General features: G+C 40.1%; 1 protein-coding gene across 1 annotated transcript; it reads right to left on the reverse strand.

Moving 5' to 3' along the window:
• Window positions 1–166: 166 nt before the first annotated feature.
• LOC113012924 (putative helicase mov-10-B.2) lies at window positions 167–15,228 on the reverse strand. The gene is made up of 23 exons (XM_026153377.1): window positions 14,780–15,228; window positions 13,802–13,904; window positions 11,083–11,264; window positions 9,982–10,078; window positions 9,743–9,884; window positions 9,388–9,640; window positions 9,178–9,288; window positions 8,216–8,393; window positions 7,583–7,725; window positions 7,298–7,474; window positions 6,940–7,052; window positions 6,627–6,823; window positions 6,220–6,317; window positions 5,993–6,090; window positions 5,806–5,904; window positions 4,889–4,994; window positions 4,689–4,806; window positions 1,887–2,078; window positions 1,685–1,762; window positions 1,476–1,601; window positions 1,302–1,390; window positions 1,071–1,183; window positions 167–934 (listed from the first exon to the last, which is right to left on the reverse strand). The coding sequence occupies exons 1-23, from the start codon at window positions 14,911–14,913 to the stop codon at window positions 873–875; spliced, it is 3,009 nt and encodes a 1,002-aa protein (XP_026009162.1). The 5' UTR covers window positions 14,914–15,228; the 3' UTR covers window positions 167–872.
• Window positions 15,229–18,519: the final 3,291 nt, after the last annotated feature.

The raw sequence follows: 18,519 nt of genomic DNA on the forward strand, positions 1-18,519 counted from the left end.
ACATTTACATCTCAATAACGGTTTACTCTTATTTATTACAACTGACTTCTATTCTATAAGTAAATCAGCATTTAACTTTCTTTTGGCATCCCCTTGGTATAATATTTAAAATGAGAATTAAAGAGACCTCAGACTTACAAGTAAAAAAACAACAAAACAAAATTGGTAGGTTTGAACATTAAAGTGACCTCGTGTGTTGTCATCTTAGATTTATTTAAATAATTTGATTTAAAATGAACCTTACAATTACTCCATTGATAAGAAAATGAATAAAATTGCTGTTTGGTAACTGTAATTAAGAAATACATTGAAAGTCTCATACATGGGCAGGCAACACTATGTACACTATGACATGTACATTTCAGTTATTTAACAACCAGTTAATACTTAAGCACAGATTGATTTAAAACTGTAAATTCAAGTAATTTGCTCCTTCGCAAAGTCAGGCGTGGTCCCTAACTGCTCCTTTTGGATTCTATTGATGATCAGATGACACAGAAGAATCCTTGCATATAAAGTGCACGTTTGTAAAGCACACTCGGTCCTATGCACAGACTGCTTCATCTGTTCTCCTAGTGCTGGAAAAGTGCACTTCTGAGCTGCTTGAGGAACTTTTCAGTCTCAAGATTTATTGTCACCATGTAATTGTGAGAAGTTGCTGGTGTTAGTGGTGCAGTTCCCTGAGACAACATAGTTGCTTTAAACACAAAACAGTTATGTCTATCATTGTCTTTGGTCAAGATTATCTAGTAAAATATACTTTGGTTATTCTCTCTTGTTTTGGACATTTGATATAGCAAAGTGTTCATTTAGGACAGTTTGATGGTGCTGAAATGAATTCCTCTGAACAGCTTTTGGGGCTCTCCTTTGGCTCACATGTCATTCCTCCACTCAGGGTCCAGCTGCTGCTGAATGACACTCTCTGCAGTCTCAACTGGTGTGAAAAGCAAAATTCAAGGTGGAGAATTTTAACATGTTCATATGAGGAAGGTTTTTATGAAAGAATTACCCTCAGTTTCATATGTTTTTACTCAGTGGCACAATTATTGTAATTAGCCTTTGTTTGCTACCTGTGGGCTCAATTGAGATGTAAAGTGCTTGAAGTCGAGCAAACACATCTACATCTTCCTCTGCCCGAGTGAATCCAGTGTAACCTCCTTCATCTCTGCAGTACTGGATGAAGCTGCAGGCGAACAGAGAAAGAGTGAACAAGAAAGTCAGCACAGATCACTCGTTCAAATTTAAAGCTGAGTTTAAAATTTAACGTTTGCTGAAAGCGGAAGTAGGAGTGTGTCACGTGCCGGGCCCAGGTGGAATCTGTTTCCAAAATTCTGGGGTTTCCCACCACAATCAGCAGGGCTTTAGCTCGAGTCACAGCCACATTAAATCTCTGGACAACAAAAGAACGTGTCACAATAATCTGTAAATGCAGGCTCTTCATTTTGTGTGTCTGTGTATGGGATTGCGTTATTTACCTTCTCGTTTTTGACAAAGCCCAGGTTGAACTTTTTGTCCATCTCTGTGTAATTGGGGCTGCTTCGAACTGTAGACACCAAAATCACTCTTCTCTCCTGGCCCTGGAACTCCTCCACTGAACCAACCTGACACACACACACAAATATGCATTTCTGACACACTTGCTACTCTGTGTTTTGAAGTCTTTTACTCTCCAACATTTAGTTACCTTAAGGTTTTCCATACTCATAAATTGAAATTCTTTTTCCAGACCAATTTTTTCCAGTGCCTTGCGGATTTTCTGCACCTGTGTGACACAAAGAAAAACATAACCACTAACCACACCTTTAAATCTGCATCTTATCCACGTGTGTTCATTTGTAGTTATAGCAAAGGTTTGTAACCACTACATAAAAAAAATTTAATCACACCTGCTTCCTGTAGGGGGCGATGATGCCTATGTCTCGGGGTGCAATCTTTGCCACGCCCTTCTTGCCTTGTGCCTGCAGCAGTTTCCGCACATAGTCCATCAGCACCTCCACTTCAGCTACATTGAAGAAAGAAGGACTGCTGGCCTCACGTTTGTCAATGCCAGTCACCCCATGGAAGATCACTGGGAAGTTCTGAAAGACATAAATTTTGAATTGGTGAAACTTTTAACTACCTCACTGCTCTGAGTAGTTGCAGCAAAGCTTTTGTTGCTTTGATTTCCAAAAGCAGTAGAAGAAGACTGGATGTGTAAATGAATTATGTGGAGATATCATCTGAATTTCAGGAGCGGGACCACTCCTCCTTCACGCCCCCTCCGGCCTCAGGCTATAAAAGCCCCCCTTCACCAATACCTGCTGTTCTCATTTTCATGCCCCCCCCCCCATTTTCCCTCTCTTCTCCTCTTTTCCTTTCATTCATTTCTCGTTAGTACCTGGGGATCTGCCCGGCCCGGGGCAAGTTACTTTGAAAAAGTAATTAATTATAGTTACTAGTTACTTCTTCAAAAAAAGTAACTGAGTTACAATATTCTAAAAGTAATTAATTACTTGAAAAGTAACTATTGCGTTACTTTAAAAAAAAATGTTTAACCCTCTGGGGTCCAGGGTATAATTGTCCATTTTTAACTACTTTTGATGTTTCCTCCACATCTCACCTTTAAAAACTATTTACTTGTTTGGTCTCATCCTTTTCAGCACAACCTCACGTGTCTGAATCTACAGTCATGTTTTCATTTTTTACAGACTGTATTAACACAATTGATCTAAAATCAGACAAAAAAAACTAAATCCGAGGAGAAAAGGTGATATTTTTTACTGTAACAACCACAAACATGTTTAATGAATCATATTTCATAATGTTAAATGCAAATATAAATGTCAATTTTAAAATCCTATGCACAAGTTTTGCAAACAACAAAGTTATTTGCATCCATTTACCTTTTACCTTGATTTTTTTTAAATAACCATTTCAAACTATTTACAGAACAATCAGCTGTTCTTCAATAAGATGCCACAAATTATTTGTGCCACTGCAAAAACATCATTTCTGTCCACTATAAAGGAAACATCACAGCCTGATACCTGCAGCTCTGACAGCAGCAGGTGTATCACTGCTGTTTCTACCTGGAGACAGCAGTCGCCTCATTGTTCTGACACACAACACAAAACTATCCACAACACACTAACTACACAAGACAGCACATTAACTACACACTCCAAACACGCTAAACGTCACAAATCTCTCACGTCTCAAAACTCGCTCGCTCTCTTTTTCTACTCCTAAAACTTCCCCTGTTAGGGAGGGGCATAAGAAGAGAGTGCTTGCTAGCGCTGTCCTTACGTGACGACACTATTGAGGAATAAACAGGCATATATCTTGTTTATCATGACTCTGGTTTTAAGTGGCCTATCAACACAATTTAAAAACTGGTATATGTCACCTTGTTGCTTTGTCTTTAAGTGGTCATGTGATTGGCTTACCATGACTACTTTATTCTTGCTCAGTCAAACAGCAGCACTCAGGTGTTGTGATTATCGTCCGCGGGAGCGCGCAGCTGCTTAAAGCTGCAGCGTCCAGATTACTTACAGCTGAATACAGCTTCAACCGTCTGTTTGTTGAAAAATAGTAACGGACCGCGTTTCCTTGTTAGTAACTGTAACGGCATTGTAACAATCCGGTTGTTCAGTCTGACGTCACTAGCCGTGTCTGGGCCTAAACTCCGCTGTAGGTCCATATATCAAACGATCACTGTGGCATTACTGAGAGTTGAAAAACTGTCTAAAGTCTTTCATCTTTAATAAAATGATCAGCGTTCTGCTCTACCAGGTGTAACAATTGAGTTTAACATCCAGGCATCCGTGAAAACGGAATTTATGACATTTAACGGAGTTAGAAGTTAGCAGGGAGTTAGCTCGCTAGCTTCTATCTAAATACAATATAGCATGTCCTGACTGCGGGGTTTTGGAAACAAATTAAAACGTACAGCTCTGCTATTACTTCCAGCATAAATGAAGACAGAAAACTAAACAGCAGTGACGTTTGTAGGGTTACTGAAGTTTGGCTAGCTGGTATATAATGATGTGCTACGTGACCGCTAGCGACACAGCTATGTTAGCATAATATAAACAAGCTAACTTTTTTTCCACTCGATAAAAGTTAACGTGAGTGTTCTCGGTGGTCAGGAACAAATGTAATCGCATGGCAGGATGCTGTAAAAGGACCAAACTTCAGCCAGGAGAACAACTGAGATAATCCATCCACAATACAAGGTTAGTCATTCATATACTGCTGCATGGGCTGGGCTGTAGCTACATCCTAAGGTTTTAAAAACTGAGCTTAAATAAATGATTAGCGGTAATAAAAGCCGAGGGAGGTCAACAGTGATCACTGACTGTTTTAGGAGCTTTTTGAGATTAAATAAAAGAAAATACAAAACATTAAACATGTTAACAACACAAAAGCCACATTAAACGCAGACTACTTTAGACCCGGAAGTAGGATTCGTCGCGTCATCACTGAACAACCGGATAGGAATAGTAATTAGTTAGATTACTTGTTACTGAAAAAAGTAACGCCGTTATTCCCATCACTGGTCGCCAGTCCCCTTCGAGGCCTTCCCCAAACCGCAGCACCAGTTCACACTTCCTCATCCCTCATCGCCCATCATTACAGAGGATGTGGTCCCAGCTAGTGAATTGTACATACACTGCACAGTGCACACTTGTTAAAAGAAGAATCACTACCTTTTTTGGTAGCTCTTCCCAGTTGCAGTAGAAGTTTCGTGCGTACTCATCTGCACAAGCCTGCAGCTCCCCGTCATAGAAAAGCTCATTGGGAATTTTGAGAATGGCAGGATGAGACCTGAAAGAAAAATGCACATTGTTGCAAATCAAGCAAATCAAGTTTTTGTCACCGAGCATCCTTAGACTCTCTTCTAGCACACCTGTAGTTACGCAGCAGCTTGGTAACAAAACGTTTGCTGAACACACCATCAGCGTTCTTCTGGTACACAGAGAAGTTATTCATCAGCCGCTCCAAGAGGGACACTCCTGTAGACAGCACAGAGTTTTTAAAACCAAATGTCAGTTTGCTACACACAGGGAAACAGTTCCGGGCAGTATCCATCCATTCATTCATCTTTTTTTTTTTTAACCACTTGTCCAAGCCAGGGCCATGGGGGGGGGGGCTGAAAGGCTATCCAGGGGTCGCCACAGTAGCTCATCTGCCTCCATCTCACTACATCCATGAATCTTCTTTGTGGCCTTCCTCTTTTCTTTTTGCCCGTTCAGTCCACATTCAACATCTTGTGTCCAGCATATCTACTTTCCCTCCTCTGCACATGTCCAAACCATCTCTGCTCAACCTAAGCTGTCCCTCTGATGTACTCATTTCTAATCCCGTTTATTCTGGTCACTCTCAAAGAAAATTTTAATATGTCAAGCTCAGCAAGCAAGAAGGAGATCAGAGCCAATCCTTGATGTAATCCCACACCCTTTACTCCACACCTCACCACTGTCTCGCTGTCCTCATGCACCACTCTCACATATTTCTCTGCCACTCTTGACTTCTTCATGCAGTACCACAGCTCCTTTGTTGGCACTCTATCATCTGCTTTCTTTAGATCCACAAAGACACAGTGCAACATCTTCTGACCTTTTCTGTACTTCTCCATCAACACACTCAAAACAAATGTCACATCTGGAATACTCTTTCTCAGCACCTTGTGGCCAATTCAGAATCCCCAAAAACACGCACGTCCTTGGACTGTGGGAGGAGGAAAAATACTATGTAGCCTTATTTCTCTGTATTACAGTAGATTTGTGCGCAAGGCAACATAAGTGTTCTTACGTCTGTACTTACCCATGCCGTATTTCAGAGCATAAGGAGATCTAAGAATGGGGCCAAGCTGCTTGGGGTCTCCAGCCAGAACAACCTGACCAGCCGTTGCATCAAGCAACCCTTTGGTCCCACAAAATAACAAAAATCAATCATCATATAAATCAAATTTAGTACAGCTCTAGAAAGGAAAACTCTTTGTTGTTTATACCTGCCAATGGTATTATACACTCAGTCTCCACAGCATGTCCAGCCTCATCAATAAACACATGAGTGAAATGTTCTGCTGGAATGTCACCTGAGACGAATCTGCACAGATCAACAAATCTTTACATGGCACAAAGTCATATTTGCCACGTTCATCTGTCATGTTTAATGTTGTGTTAATGTTATAGACAGTGTCATGCAGATATGACTGCAGTGTGAGTCATTCACTACCTTCCGGCAGTAAACAGGGTGGTGACCATGATCTTATACGTCATCAGCTCTTCTTTAGCAGGGAAAATGTAACACTCCCCAACCAGGTTAGAGCATTCCTGTAAAGTGCCATCGTATCATAAACCTCAGTGAGACTTAATACAATAGCATCAAGCACTAGAACGCACAACAACACTGTGGTTAAGAAATGAGTGAGTGAGTCCTCATTCAGTGTGTCATGCATGAACATTACAGTCATGAAGTGCATTTCACATATAGTAGATACTTAAATGTAAACTACTGAATGAAAGTTTGCTCTAATATCACAGGTGAATGAAAGGTAATGCAGAGTTAGTTTCTTGATAAACTGCATCTCCATTAAAAAAGAAAAACAAATCATTTTCATTAAATGAACTCCCAGCACTGACCATTAGTTCATCAGGAACAAGTTTTGGGTCCCAGCTGCTGGCATACATGCGATATACTTTACGCTTGTCCACATGCTCCAGAATCCTCTTGCAAAGCAGATCAGCAGCACTGTTGGTTGGAGTGCATGCCAGAATGTAGCAGTTAGCTTGTGTCTTCTCTATCTGCTTGATGGCCTCCACCACAGTCACTGTTTTTCCTGAATAGAACAGGAAACATAAAAACGGCATCAGCTGAGTTGCATTTTCAGACTTATGATAAGTTCCTTCTATAGCAGCTCAAAAGCAGAGGGTAGCAATCTTTGGGACCCAGTACCAGTTCCAGGTGGACCAAAAATCAGGTAGGGGGCAGGTTTGGATGAGCCAGCTACAATGTGTTGTACTGCCTGATATTGCTCTGGATTTTTCTCCAGCTGCCTATCAAACAGCCTGTTGATGGAAAAATAAATGGAAAAAAAGGAATAATTTTAGAGCTGAATCACATGCCTGAATCACTCCTGTCATTTCAGGATGATTTATACATTTTAAGTGTATACAGAGAACCAAAATTTCAGCCTCGGCTGAGTAGTGCAGCACTGATGATCATCCATTATTTATTTACATGTAGAGAAAAAGGATAACACATGCACTGTGTATTAAAAAAAGTATATGATCAGTCCACTAGAGTTTCTAACCTGAGATTGGGAAGGTCCTTTGGCTGAAAGGACATGTTGGGTTCAGCAGGAAACAACACGCTTTCCAGTCTATATGAAGAAGCCAGTTCTGCCGCTCTGTGCTGGAGACGCAGAGTCAGGCGGGTTATAGTGAACTCAACACTGAACTTCATACCTTCTACAAAGCGGCTGACCAACCTGTAAAGAAATTCACAAAACCTAAGATGCCACAAATATCACTTTACTAGAAATGTATTAATCTCCCTTGATTTGTACTTTTATAATGCTAAACAGTCATCATCTTACTGGGAGCTGAAACCCAGTTTAACACTGTCCAGGTGCACACTGTGGACGTAGCCACAGTACTTGACCCCTGGTTCTCCAACAGGATACACCAGCAGCTTATCTCCTCGGAGCACAGAGGGACGGTTCTCAGCCACACCAGGCACCTGGGAAAAGGGACAAGAGCTATCTGTCACAAGGATAACCGTGATGACACAAACATGAGCTGAATGTGTCCCACAAGCTGCCACAAGCAGTCAAGGTTGTGTAGAGGTCCTTGTCATTTTTAGGAACCGACATGAAAAACAAGCTTAACATATGAATGGGTCAGTGAAGAATGACCATATTTAGGTATGTAGTATGTTTTGTATGAGTTTGATATGGGTTTAAATGAATGACCTTCATAACTGAGGGGTATTTTTCCGTGTTAATTTTTATAACTCTTCATGAAATGAATGAAACCTTCAGTTATATGCTCACTAACAACTTGCTTATTTCTTTAATTTTTCAGGTGTTGTACTGTTCTTTCTCACCATATTACATATAGCACTAAGAGAGGCTGAGCTGTTAGTTGGTCTTATACATTTTTATAATTGAACTAATGGTAACAACTAAATGTGATCAGAATCATATATCTGACATATCTGATACATTTACCTCCAGAACAAGAAGCTTCTTGTTCGTTTTGTCTTTAGTCATGGTAGCATGTCCTCTGTCAGTGTTGGGGATGTTGTATCTCTTGATGTCCACCTCCATCTGAAGCTCCTCCAGATACAGCAGCACCTGGAACCTCTCTGTGTAGTTCTCCCAGTTCAAGGGACTCTCCAGTATGGCTCTTTGAGACACACCACATGAAAAACAGATGACATTGTATACTGCAAATCATATCACAGAAGCTGAGTTGAGATTAGAGGATCTCAGTAGATCACATCAATTTCTTAATTGCTGATCATTGCTGTTTGTCACCAAGATTACACAAAAACTACCAAGCTTGAATTTTATGAAAAATTGAGCCATATCACACACAAATTTAGGACAATCTCAGGAGAATGAGATGACGTGTTTTCCACAGTCGCCCTTTCTCACATATAGCAAACAGCAGTGTCTTTTAGAAGGATTGTCACTACTGGAAATACTGGATATGCAGGGAAACTAGACATCATGCCCACTTTCTAGTGGTAAAAGCACCTGCTCCTTTCCCACAATGTGGAAGACCAACTAACATCCCATCCAGCTGGGAAGGACATTCACATACATTTACGATCGATAACACACAGAAAAGTTGTGTAAAACTGCTTTGGTGGAAAGGTGTTCAAAAAAAAAGAAGACGACTAAATTAGTTTTAGTGCAGAATGGAATTGAAATAACATTGCCTTGGTGTATGTTCTTCCACTGCCCCTCTAGTTAATCTATGTTTTTGTCCTATTGTCTCAAAAGAGATCATTGTTAAATATCATAAAAGATGTCACCAGATTAGTGAAATCAGAAGACACTGACAACAAACTGATAACACTGCAATTTTTAAAACACTTTAACCTCATAAAAAACTAATGGAAAATAAACATGAGTGAGGCAAACTACCATTTAACATTTACCACAATCTCAAGGCTCTTTCTTACCTTTTAGCATTGAATGATGAGTACTTCAGTGATGTAAGGAGGTTACGGATGTATGATGGTACTCGATACTCTTTCAGCTTAACCACGTATTTTAGATGTATTAATGCCAGCCTTAAGGAGACAAATAAAGGTGTAGTATTATAAAAGAGACAGAAAATGTATTTTTGTACATTTACAGAGTACGTTTAACAGCTAAATAAAGCTTAGTACCCTTCAGGTGGCACCCCTTCCACAGTCATGCAATCAACCTCAGGAGTCCAGGCGGGGATGGAGCGAGGTTTGTAGGGGGCTGTAGGTGCTAGCTCCAGTCCCAAGGAAGTTACACACTCAGCCTCAATAAAGCGCACAATGTAAAATGCAGCAGAGGATGGCTGCAGGTCTGGTTTGAATTCAAAGGCGAGTGTAGCTGGATAGAAACCAACCAAGCTGAAGCGGAAGACAGCCTGGATTTTATAGCTGTCACCTGAAACCCGGATGTTGAGTGCATTAATGGTCAAATTCAACCTGTAATCTGTGAGTCAAATGTGAGTCAAACGAGCTAGCTTATCTGTGATGCTCGCGTCACCTGGTTTTAGTGTCAGGGGGTTCTGTTTGGTCACTTTCTGCTCGTCAACCAGCGACAAGCACTTGAGCCAGTGTAGAGGTGTGTAGTAGGTGAAATACACAGTTTCTGTTCCAGTGTTCTTCACATGCAGGGTTATCTCACTCTGTTAGCAAAACACATCATTTTGTAAAGTTTTTTCTTTGTTTGTTTGTAAGCACATGTATATATCGGGGAACATTGCAATCTGATGGCTTAAATACCTCAAAGGTCTCTTCCACACGTAAGTGAAGTTTTCCATTCTCAAACGAACGTTCGGATGTGATGCTGATCCCATTTTTGTCAGATATGAAGTGGGTTCTGTAGGTGGGAGAAGATCAGAGGCATTGATTCACTGTTTTACTGCAGGGGTTCAGGCCACTTCTTTCACGTTTGCCTTTCTTTTCTAGCTGCATGCAGAAGTAATACAGGCAGCAGAGGCGGATGCTCTGAGTGAGTGACAGAGGTTAATGGACTGAAGTAGCCACACTCGCACCTCCATGTTCTGCATACATGCCTGGCCTGTTTGCCACAGCACATTGTTGTGATATTTTGATACCACGGTTAGCATTTACAGGATATTGTTTTACACAGGAAAACTGTTACTCAATAAGGCCCATCTACTAGTTGTTTTTCTCTTTCTCTGTGACCCAAGAATTAATGTGTAAGACTCACAAGCTGGTACCCCAAGGTCGAAAACACCACAGAGACGAGACCACTTCCTTACTCCCATCCTCCCTTTTTCTTTATCTCCTGGAAAAGGCTCGTTAAAGGCTAGGTGGTTTGTTTCAGAATTCACTAATGAAAGAACTCTGTATTTTATGTCTAGGAGTGTATTTTGCTGGGATGATCATAAATTATAGCTGAACTGATAAACCACACAAGGGATACTTTGCTCAGAAGGCAGGAAGACGTTTCCTTATTTAGTCTGTACCGGTTTGAACTGGGAAAGCTGACACACGAACCTTTTTTTCTCTATATAAACTGCTGTGTACCAAATAAACCTTTGAGTTGATTCTGGGAAAGCAATCTGAACAGTCTCTGTATCACTTTGTTCTCCTAACTGCTCCCGATATCGTAACTAACCCAGCTGAACGGCATACCTGAGTGTTACTTTGAATAATTAGGAGTCTTATAAGGAAAGGACAAAACTCTGCTTATCGCTCACGCCACGGAGGAAACCCGGGACGGCAATTTCCTTCACACATGAGTTGTGTTTTCCCATGTTTCACATTTCATTTACTCATTAAACAAAAACATTCCTAATGGTTTGCCTTAAAAATAAAAAGCATGTTCACACTGTGAGTTGCATTGTGCCAGGTTACCTCTCTGACTTGAGTTTGTTCATCAGGAGACTGGCCGTTTTCCTCCGGTATCTTACTCCTGTCTCTGCCTCATCTGCAGAGGCTCCTGTCTGTCCCATCCCCGGACTGGCTGCTCCATTCTGGGCAGGCGTCGGTTTACGGTCTCTCTGCCACTGCCACTGGTCCACGTAAAGAGCTTTGACCTGTGTGGATCATCACTTCATGTCAGTTTTATTTTAGGATTTAGAAAAAGAAAAACCACTGTCACGTTTCTGGCTTTATTTATCTGAGCTTATAAAGTTGCAACCAAGAAAGAGAATGAGCGTCGTCTTAAGAAACTCTGAAGTATTTTCTTCAGACAACAGGATGTATTTTTGAGGAAGTGACAGCATCCTGTCCTTACGTGAACTCTGATTCCTTAACTCGCTTTGACTTCAAAATTTTAAACTGATTCCTGTGGACAGTTTAAGAATATTAAGTCCTATAAAATGTTGTCCTATAAAAAAAAAAGCTATTTTATTTTAACCATTGCTAACACAATTAATGATCCTCCTATTAACAAATACAAAAAAAGAAGAAGAAGAGCAAGCTGAACCAGTTTTGTTTTAGACAATAATAATACCTTAATGTCTTTTAGAACCTGTTTGGCTTTTTACTATGAGGTGAGGTCAAACATGCTGAAAACAAGGAAACAGTTGCCCTCTGTCAATAGCAAACTAGGGTAAGAATGTTTACTGTAAATATGAACTTTGCTTCCACTTGCACCTCCTCTAACACTGAAGTTAGAATACATGAGGTGTACAGTAGATGGCACATCATGATTTAAAACTCACAATACCAATTTCAAAAGCCCATTTCAATAAATTTCTCTGATGTAACATTTATGTTGCTAAAAGAACAGATTGCAGCTATACCTTTGTGCTGGGATAACCTTTATTAAGTACTCATGGCTCAAAGCACACTCCCTCCAAATAAATCATCACTTTGATTTCAACTGTTACACGTGTGTGAAGTTCATGATGGTCTCTTAGATGGTTTTAGTGCTATCCTGCTGATAAAATCCTTCCAAAGGCACGAAAACAGCTAAAAAGTGCTCAAAATGCTGAACGGATGGACGGACGGACAGACACAATAATACACAGAAAACCCCAACAATCAGACGACCCCTTGTGAGCAAGCAAGAGCCAAGCAACGGGGAGGGATATGAGATAAGATATGAACACTCATTTATATCAACATATAACAGGTTGAGAATAGCTTTACTCTTTGACCTCCTCTGTGATAACCAAGAAGTTTGCCTTTTTACATTAAAAAAAAATAAGCCTGCATAGCCCAGATTTAACTCTGTGGCATTCTCAGGTATGAAAATGGAAGGGCAGATAACTGTTTTATTGGTACGGTTATATTAAAATACAAAAGTTATTCTGGAAAAGTCACAGAAGGAAATTACCAAAATGATAAACACTGTCAGAGAAACTACGACTACTATCAATGACCTGTATTATGTCTGTAAAAACATCACAATTTGGAAAAAATTGTTTCATTTATTCATTTTATTGTCAAATGTTGAAAACATAAAACCTTGAAAACCAAATAAAAATATGTTCACTATTGTGCACTGGAGAAACAGGAAGTAACAGCTAACAATGAAGTCTTTGCTGATACCTAAGTGGTATATATGCCTCACAGTCACTGTAAAAACATTTGCATAATGTCAGCGGATTAGCTGTATCCTGACGCTTGATGTAAACACAATTATGGAATAGATATTCCAAATAAAGCCCTGTTCTTCTTTATACTGTATGTTAGGGAAAATGTTCTAAAACACTTCTTCAGTAAAGACTCAGAGAAGAGAAACACACAGAACTTCTTGCTAGCAAGGGTAGCCTCCACTCTAAGAGACTCCAGTGTGTGTGTGTGTGTGTGTGTGTGTGTGTGTGTGTGTGTGTGTGTGTGTGTGTGTGTGTGTGTTGATCAAAGGGTCATATAACATGAAAGCACAAAAGGTACATCCTTGGTCATAAAGAGGGTAGTCTCCCCCACCCTAGATGGCACGGTGAGGAAGTCCAGCAGTTAAAGCACTTAGACTAAAACAGACATAGCTACGTTAAAACAATAAAACAAGGTACGACCTCTCCCACGCTCCCAGGATGTGGGGGTGAACCAAGCCTGCTAAAAATCACACATCCTGTCACTACCAAATAACTACAAACAGCATCCTACCATAAGCAAACTTATATCACTAAAAGATTATACTGACTACTAAATACAATTTTCCATTGACACTGTAGCACTGACTCTAAGGGAACATCAGTGTGGCACGTGATCACCAACTCAACACCAGCACCGCACCTACCTCAATCCACGAGCTGCCATCTGGACTTTACCCAACAATGACTAAAGGCTAAGATTCATTTCATTGGGCTATAATCAGCCGCCAGTATTTTGTTTTTGTTTTTGTTTCATCAGATAAACATTATTTACCTGTATGATTAACTGATTTTAAATTTAAATGTTTCACTTGAAGTTGTATCACTGAGAGATTCTAAAAAAATATCAGACATGCCTTGTTATCTCAACTACAAGACTGAGTGATGTGCTTAAATAAAATGTGAAAATGTAAGTTTTATGGTAAAAAAATCAATCAATCAATCAATCATTGAAATCAGTAATTGTTAAGAAACACATGTACCGTTAGAGATTCTGGTATAACAGATAATGAAAGAGGAGTAGTGCATACCTTGGAGTTGAAACGAATAGTGTCTCTTCGTCTTGTTATTTTGTTGGACACTTTCAGGGCATACAGGACTGACCCAAAGTTTGGATCTTTGGCCTCTGGATTCCTGAAGTGTTTACAAAGAATATCATTGGTAACAAAGTAAGTTCACTTTTCAAGTGGCAGAAAATATCAAATGCAACATTTCTATTAACTCAACAAACATCAGCAAGAACACAAACTGTGCGCAGTCTGCCGCACAGTGTTGCTAACGAAAGGTCCAGCTGCTGTACTGCTGCTTTTTCAGGGAGAGAATTCTAACTTTAGTCAGAGATGGAGAAAATTGTAAGACAGACAGGAGACAAAAGGAAAAAGAGGGGTTATGTGTAAAGGGAAGGACTGCACAGTGATTTCTGATACAGATTTAAAGATTAATGTCGTCATTTTCAATCACATCTGTGTATGACCTGTAAAATTTATACCAATGCTGTTTGTTTAGGAAATGGAAAAAAGCCGAGATAGGTTGTGAAACATCTGCTGACATCTTGTTCAATTCATTTCTGTAAATCCACAAAGAGCAGCAGGTTAGCCGATCATAAAATTGTGAGTTATCATTCTTTTCCCCACTAAACGACAACAACTGATCTTAGGGCTTCCATACCAGCCGAATTCCACTTTAACCTCTGATTGTACTCAAGGCAAAGTCACCCTCCACAATGTAGACATCAGAAGAAAAATTTATATATATAAATTTGTTTGTTTTGCTGGTATCCTACATAACAGACTGATTTCAGTCTTATATTAATTTGGCACAAGGTTCAGTTGCACAAAAATTGGTGGTAGAATTCCCTCAAGGACCTACTTTTTTACGTTCTCACTTTGAGTACATTTCAGAGCCTGCACTTTTTGGCTTTTACTTCAAGAAGTCGATTCAGTACTTCAACTTTTACTGCAGTTTTTGGTTATGGATATTTTTATAAATAACAGTGATCAAGAACCCACCTCATCCGGAACTCATTGTTGTAAATGTCTCTCAGCTGAATCCTGTCTGTGATGGATACTCGATTAGTCTCCTTCAAAAACTCGAAGAACTCGAGTCCAATTTGGCAGCGGATAGATAACTTCACATTAACCATGATCAATAGTTGATATTATCAGAGTATATCCTAAATCGTCCGTGCCGATCGTCTAAATGCGGATGTAACGCATCAACGCACAGCTTGTGTTTATTTCATAAAGCAATACCCTAAGACTGGGCTTTAGCTTTCCATTCCTTGACCGCCCGCATGGGCGGAGCACCTCTATGCTATCTGCTGCGTACTGAAACAGTCATGCTCGGAGATTAAAAGCAGGCACACCCAGAGAGTCAGTCAGGCCGGAGAAATGAAACTTAACGCGCTGAGATGCAAAATCATCTGAGAGCATCTGCAAACAAAACATAACAGCGCAATAAAGCGATGCCATAGGACGAGGCAGTCTCTGCCACGTCACTATTAATTGCGTGACTGTTATCTCGCTCTAATATCTGTTGAAACCACGTACTGGTTGCAATGGCACGAGACAAGCTGAGTTACCTTCCTTGAACTTCTTTCCTTGAATCAAAATGGGTCAACACAACGCCCATAATTAAATTTGTCTTAATTTGTTTTTGTTTTATTATTGACTCAAAAATAGAAAAAGAAACATAATGAATGGTATGGCTGTAGCATGCATTGAGCTTTATGACTTAAAACACGACTTATACTCTGGCCCATCATCCCACTCCTAAAGTAGGATCAAGGACAGAAAGGAAGACAGATATATATTCGCTTAAAATGATATGCAAAACATTGCCATTAGGTGGTAATAACAAGCCGCCTGTTTATCAAAGCCATGGAAATTCAATAACAGCGACGAACATGCTCGCAAACAGGCCTCGACCTGTAATCTGACATATCGGGCATTTGCCCTGTGGCCCGACCCACTTGTGGCTGCGCACCGGCCCTACAAACACTGACAACACTGACAGCAGCCCATTGGGTTATTTTCTGTTCTGAAACGGGATTGTCCAATCAAGTCTCCTAACGCAACCGGCCCCTCCCCTGCCTCCCCTGCGCGCTCGTGCACGTTGTAGAACACATATAAGTGCGGAAGAAGCGGTCCCAGGAGATGAGAGACAAATAAAAACGACAAAATAAACGTGTTGTTATGTCTTTCGATGAAAACACAAATAAGCAGTTTGATGCCGTTAATGAGGTGTCTGAATGCATGTCAGTGCTAAAACAGGGCTCCTCTGCCTGAGTAAGAGTTCACTCTGAGTCTGACAAACTGAGTTGAAATGCTGAGCATGCGTCGAGTATTGTTTATAGTACGTTCAGTTAAGACTTTTTAAATTATACATGCATGACTTTTTTTTAAGTAAGGCCCTAAGTCGTCAAGGTTTCAGCCAGAGAAACCATGATTTTTTAGCTTTGACACCACAGTCTGTATGAGTCACATCACACACAGAACAAGATGTTCAGTGTTGCTTTTCACGAGTCTAAACAAAGAACCACATTCTGGTTGTATTCCTCAATCTCTGTTGTCAGCAGAAACCATTTATCTTACAGAAAAAACAGGATACTTAGACTCTTCCTCATTTTTTGACATAGCTTAATTTTACACTACATACACTTCACACAGAGATACTTATCTGCAAAAAAGAAGGAAACAAGTTGTGTGATTCAGTACACAGTTGTGTGGAATAAAAACTCTCATCAAGCCACTTCCTGTGTTAAGAGGACTGTTCTATATTGATTTGATTGTTTATGCCTATTTAGCTTGATAAATAGTGTTTTTAAGTGTTCATTGAGCATTAACACCTGTTAGCTCAGCCAATTAATAATCATTATTAATCATTACTCTGAAAAATAAAAGGTAAACCCTTTTTTACATTACATAATGCGTTTGAGTGTTTGAAAAAACTGAACCAGGTACAAAGCGAGTACCAACAGCCCTGTGACTCTTCTACTTCTGGTAATAGGGCAAAGAGAGACTTCTTGAAAAACAAAAAGAGGACACAAAGAAAGAGATAGAGCCCCTTAAAGGCCAAAGTGCAGCCTTTACACACCAGTGGAAACTTTAATCGACTGCAAATGAAATTAAAAGGGGAAACCTTGAAAATGAAACCTTGGACAAGATAAAGATAAAACAAGATAAAACAGAATACACAACCCTACTGACTCTGTGCGCTCTTTCCCCTCTCTGGTGTTGTGTAGGAGGCAGGCAGGTGTGTGAGGCGCAGAGAGAGCTCACACCTGTTGGCATTCAGCTAACTGTTTAAAAAGACTTGGAAGCTAACATTTTCTCTCTAATCTCTCCAGCAGGCAGCGCGTTGTTTGTTTAGTTTTGAGTTTCTTTTTTTAGTTTTAATTAATTAATTAATTAAATGTTCTTCAAAGCTTCTTGGGATGTGTGAGCTTCTGTTGGCAAAATCTGATAGAAACTGAGGTTCACACAAACGGGTTGTCTTTATGAGTTTCAGTAATCTCTGCAAAAGGGTCAAACAACAATGCAAACTGTATGACAGGAATCTGCATGCTTTGTGACCTTGTCTTTATAGAGACAAGTTTTCCATCTTCCATGGTCACACGATACAGCCAAAACATTGCTTATCAGAAGCAATGTCCTTGTGCATGGACATGTGGCATATTTGAAAGATTACATGGACACAGAATATAACAACAGGGTCAGCTTGACAACTTGTCTTAAAACCTTCCTTTTGTTTTGTCTTGGCTTTGAGGTGGTTCATGAGACAAGGAATAAGAGTTTTATTAAGCCACAAAGAAAAGTTCAAACAACTGATGGGTTCTCAATCAGAACCTGTCCCCTTGGGGCATGTGTTGGGCAAGAGCAGAGGTTTGCAGACTCACACTTTACACAGTCCTGTTGGGAAATGTAGGGCCCAGATGTGCCCAGTGGGGTTGCCCATGATGTGGGTTGACTGTGGACTGCCCACACTAAGCAAAGCAGAGAGGGGGCCACAATGGGGGCTCATGTAGGCCTGCAGTAAACTAACAATATGCCAACACTGTAGGTTTCGGGCACTATTTGGGCCCCACCTAACAGCACAGGGCCAGATGTGCCCCACATATCCAGTAATGGGGCCTATAGTGGGCTGCCCACCTAAGCCCGATGGTGCTGGGTCCATATGTGCCCTATGGTACATTACCATAACCAACTGGTTTGCAGTTCATAAAAAGAATCCAAAGAAAAGCTACTTTCAGCTGCTTCCTTCACATGGGGTCACCAGAGCAAGTAGCACCAAATCTTTGTTGTATCACATTTGATTCCTGCTAAAACAACCTCCAAAGGATTTGTGCATCCTCATAACCTCAAACTGGGAGTATTTTACGTATTAGATAAATATGTAAACCCTTTTTTATAAATACCCTTACCCCCAAAAAAAGAAACAAACTCAAGTCTTATCAAACAAGTCGGCATGTTTTAGAAAATGGAATAGGGCCTGATAACTTTAACTGAGGGTTTCAATCAGTCGCCTTTTCTGCGCCTTATATTTCTAAGAGTGTAAAAAAATATGTTCTATGTTATACGATTTTCACATTCCCCTGTGTGGTGCTTCCCTATTATATATACAAATATAATAAAAAAAAATGTAAAAAATACAACAAATTAAATAGAAACCGCAAACCCCAAAATGCACGAGATTAGGAATTAAAAAATATTTCATATGAATTCAAATGCAGAGCTTAAAGTGTTCTGCT

Source organism: Astatotilapia calliptera, chromosome 20 (assembly GCF_900246225.1).
Source record: "Astatotilapia calliptera chromosome 20, fAstCal1.2, whole genome shotgun sequence".
Taxonomy (NCBI): Eukaryota; Metazoa; Chordata; class Actinopteri; order Cichliformes; family Cichlidae; genus Astatotilapia; species Astatotilapia calliptera.